This window comes from Camelus dromedarius, chromosome X, assembly GCF_036321535.1.
Source record: "Camelus dromedarius isolate mCamDro1 chromosome X, mCamDro1.pat, whole genome shotgun sequence".
NCBI classification, from domain to species: Eukaryota; Metazoa; Chordata; class Mammalia; order Artiodactyla; family Camelidae; genus Camelus; species Camelus dromedarius.
The window spans coordinates 76038585-76047207 of record NC_087472.1 but is presented as its reverse complement, the minus strand read 5'-3'; the positions used below and the strand labels follow the sequence as shown (position 1 = coordinate 76047207).

General features: G+C 44.6%; 1 protein-coding gene across 1 annotated transcript; it reads left to right on the top strand.

Annotated features, from left to right (window-relative positions):
* The first annotated feature begins 2235 nt into the window (after positions 1-2235).
* BMP15 (bone morphogenetic protein 15) lies at positions 2236-7531 on the top strand. Its single transcript, XM_010998065.3, has 2 exons — positions 2236-2637; positions 6675-7531. The coding sequence occupies exons 1-2, from the start codon at positions 2310-2312 to the stop codon at positions 7529-7531; spliced, it is 1185 nt and encodes a 394-aa protein (XP_010996367.1). The 5' UTR covers positions 2236-2309.
* The last annotated feature ends 1092 nt before the right edge of the window (positions 7532-8623 follow it).

The window sequence follows — 8623 nt, the reverse complement described above, 5'->3', positions numbered from 1 at the left end:
CCAAGGTCAAGCTAATAAGTGGTAGAGCTGGAATTTGAATGTAGGATTCTGACTCCAGACCCGTGTTCTGACTCATTATTATATATTACCCCTCCCAATATGTTGTAAGTATAAGAATTGTTTCAGGAAATCTTTACTTCAAGTATGTATGTGTGTGTGTGTGTGTGTGTGAGTGTCTGTGCTTGTGTTTGCATTGGGTTTAAGATATATTTATTCCTGTGAATCACAGACAAAAAATGTCTAAAAAATGTCTAAAAAAAAGTCTAAAAAATGTCTAAAAGCTACTGTTCTAGCTGAATTATACATCTGCTGAATTATACATCTTCAAACTCACTAGAGATAATGCCAGTTTGCTCTCTAAAATGATTGTACCAAGTTACCTTCCCACCAGCAGTGTAAGAAAGTTACCTGCATTCTGTATCCTCACCTGAGTTTAATAGCATCAGACTTTTAATGTTGTCAATACAATGGGTGTAGAATCGTATCTTATGTGGTTTTAAGTTGCATTTAAACTTTTTTAATGGAGATACTAGGGATCGAACCTCGGACTTTGTACATGCTAAGCATGTGCGCTTCTACTGAGCTATACCCATCAGAAAATTATTTATTTTACATCTTGTCATGTTTTCACCATTCAGAGTTTGCCTGTCGTGACTCATCTGCTTATATTCCTTGCTTGTATATCATTGTATACAATAAAAATGTACACAACACTGACAACAATAACTCTCTGTAGGAGCCAGAGGTACAAATGAAGAAACTCAGGATGGGAGAAATCTTGCTTGAGGTCACCAGTTAATAGGTTGTTGAGTTGGGACTGAGTCCAGACCTAGAGGGCCCAGGCCTTTTGTTTTGCAATACATGCTGGGGACCAAGTCCATGTTAGAAAAAACAGAGGGAGGGAACAAATAATTTTGAGCATGTAACCATATATCATGTGTCTAATTAGGTTTTGTGGAATTAACATAGGTTATTTCCTTGAATCCTCACAACAAGCTGTGAGAAAAAACATCTTTTCTCCACTTTACAGGTGAGGAGACTAACGCTCAGGGAAACAAAGAGATTTACCTTGAGAGGTTAAATGACTGCTAATAAGAGACAGAATCACAATTCAAACACAGGTCCTGTCTGTTTACAAGGTCCACACCTGTTCCACAGGAGACACATCTTGAGCTCCTGTCCCACCTTCTCATTAGAGCCTCATCCAGCAAACTGCTTCTACTTGGACAGAGCCAGGACTACACTTACCATTTTTCTATGGAATCCTGGTCTTGGGTAGCATTAACTGGCTCAGCCCTGATGCCTTCCATTAACCATCCAAGCTAGGTGAGCTCCCAGCCAACTTCCACAGATTCATCTTCTACTGCCCCAGGCTTCTTTGATGAAGTGCACTCAGGATCGCAACCCCTTCCATGGGAAAAACCAGAAAGTTCTAAGTCAGGATTCTCAAACTTGGCTGCACATTAAAGTCACCTGCAGAACTTAAAAAAAATTCTGATGCCTTGGTAACACCCCAGACCCACTACATCAGAATCTCTGGTAATGGTACCCAGGCATCCACAATAGTTACAGCTTCCCAGGTGATTCCAATGCAGAGTCAAGATTGAGAACCACTGTTAAGGCACCTTCTTCAAACTCCAGCAACCACATCCACACAGTGGTTTCCACATTTTAGTGTTTATAGGAACTTCTTGGTGTATTTGTTAAGATTCAGACTTCTGGAGCCCTATCCCAGGGAGTCCATGTTTTGGTCTCGACCTGGAAGCCTGAATTCTTAACAATTACCTCCAATAGTTTCACTGCAAGTCCTTAGCAGAGCACATTTTGGGGAATGTTGTATTAGGAAAAGTAGCATGGAAATGGGATGCGAGCAGGAGGCCTCTGGCCCTTTAAGGACTGATTAAGAGACTACCTTTAAAGCTGTGGAGCAGAGCAGGCTAGGGCTGCTTCTTTTCATCCTAGTGGATAAGGTAAGGGAGCAGGTCCTGCGATAGACCTCTCCTTTTAAGCTACCTCAGCCTCCAAATAAGTATGATTTTGTTCCCAGTCCTGGAGAGCAGGAGGGGAATGCTGCCTTGTCTCACCTGCTGTTTCTGCTTCTTTTGATGCAAAGAGGAGACCCCATTTTGGTCCAGGAGATCCTCCCAGAGCAAGCAACATAGGACCTGCCTGCCTGCCTTTCATTTTTTCTTGCCCTATCTTTTGTGATAGTGGAGCCTGGATGCTGTTACCTTTGTGAAAGGAAAGAGTCAAAGTGGCATCCTTGGGGCTTGTGCCGGGACGTGCGGTTGAACACCAAGCCTTTCAAGATGGTCCTTTTCAGCATCCTTAGAATCCTTCTTCTTTGGGGACTGGTGCTTTTTATGGAACACATGGTCCAAATGACACAGGTAGGGCAGCCCTCTGTTGCCCTACTGCCTGAGGCCACTACTTTGCCCCTGATTCGGGAGCTGCTGGAAGAAGTCCCTGGCAAGCAGCAGAGGAAGCCACCGGTCCTAGGGCATCCCTTGCGGTATATGCTGGAGTTGTACCAGCGTTCAGCTGATATGCATGGGCATCCTAGGGAGAACCGCACCATCGGGGCCACCATGGTGAGGCTGGTGAAGCCATTGGCAAATGTAGCAAGGCATCTCAGAGGTGAGTTATCAGACCATACTGTCCTGGAAGGGAGAAAAATGGGGAAGAAGAGTGTAGAGAAAAGGGGATTTGTGAATTTATTGTAGGGCTTCATTGCCTGGCGGGCAAGTGGTTTTCTCAGGCTTGGTTTTCAAAGGATGGTAAACTTGGGAGAAGCTGCTCCAAGCCTGTTTCCCTTTAGGCCCCAATTTAAGAACAGATTGCCTTGGGGCCGACCTGAGGAATCTCTCCCAGGCCCCAGGGCAACTGATTGACACATCAGCTCCTATCTTTCAAAGAGAGTCTTACTGTTTGTTATATCGTGGAAAAGTATAATCAAGAAATCTCCATGTATGTTCCTGTGGAGGGCTGTTTGTGTTGTTTTATTCTTAGAAGTCAAAGAGTACAGGATGCTGAGTTTAGGAAATTTACAAGGTGTCAGAGAGGACAGAAACAGGCAAACATCTGAGTCTGTATACCAGGCTCCGTGAGCATCTGCTATTGTATTTAATCCTTACTGACAGCTACTCTCACTAGCTGTCATGGAGCACTTAGCCTAATTTTTTAAGATAAGAAAAGCCCAGAGAGGTTAAATAACCTGCAGAAGTCACAAGGACTGTGGGTGGCAGAGATAGGATTTGAGCTCAAGTCTGTCTGACTCTAAAGTCTGTCCATAACTACTTAGGTGTTTCAATGCACTACCCCAATATCCTTGTATACTAAGCAGTTTTGTTTTTTTTTAATGGAGACCATGTTGCTCCTTTGGGGTTTTGGTACCAAAAAATATACATTTGGAAATTTTTTTTTGTTTTCATCATGGTGGCTTCTACTTCAAACATCTGTATTAGATGCTGTTCTAGGGCAGCCATGGGCTCCTGAAATGTAGGGCTCTCTAAGGAACGCAGTCATCAACTTCAAGGAAATCTTAGGAACCTGGTGAGGTCAATCTTAAGCCTTTGCTAGTCGCAGAGATGAAACTCTTTTATCCTCTCTTCTCCAGGTAAAACCACCACCATTCTCCTAGCTAACTTTTAGTGAGAGCTTACCACGCGTCAGGCATTGAGCAAAATACTTTACAAACATTGTCTTCCTTAATCATCCCCGCTAACCTAAGAGGTCGGTGCTATGAACCCATTTTATAGGTGGAGAAGCCAAGGCTCGATGTAACATAGTAATTGATAGAGGTGGGCTTCTAACCCAGGCTTTCAGGCTCCAGAGCCTGTGCTTTTAATTACCCTGCTGTGCTGACGGCTTAACTGATTTTAACTGATTACCAAGCATGGTGTTTGGGTTGGGTATAAAGAGGCCAATAACTGCTTCCCTGACCTACTCTAATAGAACAGATAGATAAATAATCACATAATGGTGTTACAGCACGGCAAATGCTTTGAAAAGGATAAGTAGTAGGGCTCCCAGGACTCCAAAGAAGAAATGGGTTGCTGCTTACAGCACGTAGTGGGAAACAGTGAGACAGCTGGAAGGCCTCATGGAGGAGGTGGCATTTAAGCTGGACTTTGTGGAAGGAGTCACGAGACTATGCACACAGGGAAGGGCAATGCACTCTGATTAAGGAAAAGAAAATAACTTGGCGTGGGTGGAGATTCCCTCAACACATAATTGATTTGGCAACAGCTAAGTGCTAGGCATCGTTCTAGATGCCAGCTTAGGGGATGGGATCAAGATTGGAATGGCTCTCATGGGTGAGACAGGGAAGTAAACCCAGATGGTTGTAAATTGTGGCAAGTGCTATCAAAGAATAGAATAGGTGGTTCTGATATCAAAAAAACTTCCCTTTGCAAGAGATCATCAGGGAAGGCATCTCTGAAGAGTCAACATTTGCACGGAGGTCTGTAAGATAAGCTAGCCATGAGAGCAGTTAGAGAGCAGTCTGATTTAGGCACATGCAACATGGGCGGTAGCCTAATGGGTGGAAACAAGCTTGTCTGACTTGAACAGAAGGAAGGTCAGGATGGGCTGAATTTAGTGAGATTGTGGGGAACAGCAGGATATGAGGCTGATGAGAGGCAGGGACCTGGAGGCCATTACAGGCGATTTGAATTTCACTCCTAAGTGCAGCAGAAAGCTGCACAAATCAATTTTGTACTGATGATAATGAGGCTAGAAAGGAGGATGCCTAAAATTAGGCCAGTATCCTGGTCTGACTGTGAGACATACTGGCACCTAGGGACTCTGGAAAGGATCCAGAAATGAATGACAAGAGAGCAGGGCCTGAACTTTTCCATCAGGAGATGAACCAGCTGAATCGAACTTGCCTGGAGAGCTATTCCAGGTTCAATCACACAGGATGTGTGAGTCAGCCATTTCCCTGAAAGGTTCTGAGCAGACCCTTCCTGGCTCTGATCCTTAGCAACCCCACCCTGCTGCAGGAAATATGTGATGTCAGGGTCTGAAAGGAAAGGGCAGTTCCTCACCAGACAGCCTGCTAGAGGATTCCTTTTCAGGCTGGGTGGGGCAGATATATGGGTGGGCCTCTAGGAAAGATTACTGGAGGATGGGAGGGTGGAGTGAGTTGAGAAAGCAAATACAAGCCCGGCTTGGGCCATGTGGGAATGATGTCCAAATGCCCCAAACCTGAGGGCATATTAAGCATGAGTTTGGAAACTGAACTTTAAAAAAAAAACCCGATATGATTTCACTCCTGTGGAATCTATAAAACAAAACAAAACAAATGAACAAACAAACAAACAAAAAACAAGCTAAATTACAGAGATCATGTTAGTGGTTACCAGCAGGGAAGGTGATTGGGAGGAGGTGGGATAAATAGGTGAAGGGAATCAATTGTGTGGTGAGAGATGATGGTAAAACCAGGCTTGTGGTGGTGATCACTCTGTAGTGTACAGAGATGTTGAATTATGATGCTATATACCTGGAACTTAGATACATTAAAAAAATACCTTGATGCGTCAAGACATTCAAGAGATTGTATGTTGAACACCCCCAGACTCCTGAAGTATCCCAGGCTCATGGATTCAGTGGCAAAGGAAGGTTAGCTGAATAATCATGTAAACTGACATGGACATGTTAAGTCATATTTGAAGATGACAGAAGGCTTTTTCCTGCTATGCTTGGTTTTGGTAATGGTTGCTCTTGACCTTTGCCAGGAGAGGGCGCAGAAGGTCAAGGGACTGGAGGCCCCTCTTTCCAACCTTTTGGCCACTGGGTGTCAGCATCACAGTTGAGATGAAAACTCATCACTCAGAGGCATGCAGCTTCTAGTAGAATTCTTAGCAAAATATTTATATGCCCAGGACCTTGTTGAGAATGGTATTTAGGGGAATGGTGGTACCATGAATGGGGTAAATGAAGAATCATTTCCAGGAAGGAACGGAAAAAGGAGAGACTGAGGGTTAAGGGGGAAACGGCCTCAGAAGGGAATCGCTGCTCAAGAAGAAATTCTGATAGAAGGCAGAAATGGCAAAATACCTGCCCTCACTAGAGGTGGATAGACAAAATTATTTGGTGGCATCTCAACCCCGGATTTGAAGTGATGGCAGGTTGTATCCCCCAATGTTGGACTGTCACCCTAAAGTTGCTTCTGTATAGTGATATAGCAGGAGGATTTGTTGTTAATTCATGTCTGTCTCATTGATTCTCCTAATTGGTCACATTTAACAGTCAACTAATGATACATACAACATATACACGTACTAATTCTGTATTTGAGGTGTATTTCTCAGTCTAGTGCTGTGAGTGGCCTAAAAATGAGACAGCATTTCTCTTAAGGGAAAGAAGATGGGCTAGAATCTTGATTCTAACACACCCTGGCTGTGTCTCCTCTGGTATAGCTTCTCTGAGTTTCAATTTCCTTGTCTGCAAAATGGGGATAATAACTACCTTGTAAGGCTATTGTGGATTAAAGAGTAAATGCATGTGAAGCATGTAATACATCAGTAATTGATCAATAGACGATGGCTCTTATGATCTTGAATGAATTTTAGGGCTGCTTATAGCTGTCAGTTTGTACTGAGCGGTTTGCAAGGGAGACTCTGGCTTGGAGGTAAGAAGCTAATGCTCTGCTCTTGTTCCCTCTTATGCAGGCCCCTGGCACATACAGACCCTGGACTTTCCTCTGAGACTGAACCGAGTAGCACACAAACTAGTAAGGGCCACTGTGGTTTACCGTCATCAATTTCACCTAGCTCACTTCCACCTCTCCTGCCATGTGGAGCCCTGGGTCCAGAAAAGCCCAACCCATCACTTTCCTCCTTCAGGAAGAGTCTCCTCAAGGCCTTCCCTGTTGCCCAAAGCTTGGACAGAGATGGATATCACGCCACATGTTGGGCAAAAGCTCTGGAACAATCAGGGGCGCAGGGTCCTACGACTCCGCTTCGTGTGTCAGCAGCCTAAAGGGAGTGAAGTTTCTGAGTTCCAGTGGCAGGGCACTTCATTGTTGGACACTGCCTTCTTATTACTCTATTTCAATGACACTCAAAGTGTTCAGACGGCCAGGCTTCTCCCCCGAGGCCTGGAAGAGTTTCCAGAGAGAAATTCTTCTCTTCTTTTGCGGAGGGCCCGGCAAGCAGGCAGCACGTCATCTCAGGTTCCTGGCCCCTCCAGGGAGCATGACGGGCCTGAAAGTAACCAGTGCTCCCTTCACCCTTTCCAAGTCAGCTTCCGCCAGCTGGGCTGGGATCACTGGATCATTGCACCCCATTTCTATACCCCAAACTACTGTAAGGGAGTCTGCCCTCGGGTACTACACTACGGTCTCAATTCTCCCAATCACGCCATCATCCAGAACCTTGTCAATGAACTGGTGGACCCCAGTGTCCCTCGGCCCTCCTGTGTCCCTTATAAGTATGTTCCCATTAGTGTCCTTCTGATTGAGGCGAATGGGAGTATCTTGTACAAGGAGTATGAGGATATGATTGCCCAGTCCTGCACATGCAGGTGAGAGCAAAGATGCAGCTAGCTCAGGTGTCCCTGAGAAATTGGAGAAGGGTTTAAAATAAATATTACTGTTAAAGCTGCAAGTGATCCCCTACCCAGTCTCTGGGTTCTATTCTTTGCCTTCAGTGTTAAGGCTCTTTCCCCATTTATGAGCTCCTCACTTGATAAAAACACTTCTGACACCAAACAGCAGTATATTTGGACCAATAGTCAGAGCCCTTAATGCTCCTTTGGAGATGCCCTCTCTATTTTCTTGTCTTTTTTAAATTGTGACTTGTCAAAAGTCACCAGTCCCTGATGGTAGAACTCTAGAAATTGTACCATCACGGTGGAATTGTCCTGAAGTCCATCTTCAGAGGATCTAGAAGACTTGGGGTGACGAAAGCAACTTGAGATTTTATACTCCTCTTCCTTGCCTCCTAAATCCTGGAAACTGGTACCTGATTGGAAAGACTGTCTGCTCCTGTGTTTTGGATTTCCCTCTACATCTAAAACTCCTTTTTCTCAGATGGATTAGAAGATTTTGGACAATAATCTCCATTAAAAAATCTTTGGAGTGGAACAGAAGGAAGGGAATCATTTTCTAAGCTATCAGGGCTTTTCCACTCGGGCTCTGAACCTGGGGAAGATACCTGGGATTCCTTTATACTCTAGGGTGAGGAGATCAGCCTTTAATAAGGCCAGTAGGGAAATGAGTATGGAGCTGTCTGAGATGACAATCACTTCCAAACCACCTGTATCTAGAGGAAAGAGGTAAAGAGCTGTCACTGATGATTAGAACTATGTATAGGGGGAGTCATTTTAAACTTTCTGTGGAACAACAGATTTCCCGGGGTATTTTCTTATTTTAGGTAACCCTTAAAAACCCCTGTTATCCCACAAAGAAAGCTCCCTGGTGGCTTGGAGGTTGGGAGTAGAGAGGGTAGGAAGGCTGCAATTAGGAAGTTTAAAGGACTCTGGGGGAAGGATGAAATGTTCTGAGGTTTGGAGCCAACTTCATTCTGGGCTGGCCCATGTTTGTGTGTTCAGTTTGGCTCTGGGCATGGGTCACTTGGGAAGATGGGCTTGCTGTGTTGAGAGGCATTGAAGTTCTACC

What these genes read in the sequence shown, in the direction of transcription:
- BMP15 (XM_010998065.3), top strand. Translation starts at nt 2,310, where the DNA reads ATGGTCCTTTTCAGCATCCTTAGAATCCTTCTTCTTTGGGGACTGGTG. An exon ending in TGTAGCAAGGCATCTCAGAG is followed by an intron (nt 2,638 to 6,674) that starts GTGAGTTATCAG and finishes CCTCTTATGCAG; the next exon opens with GCCCCTGGCACATACAGACC.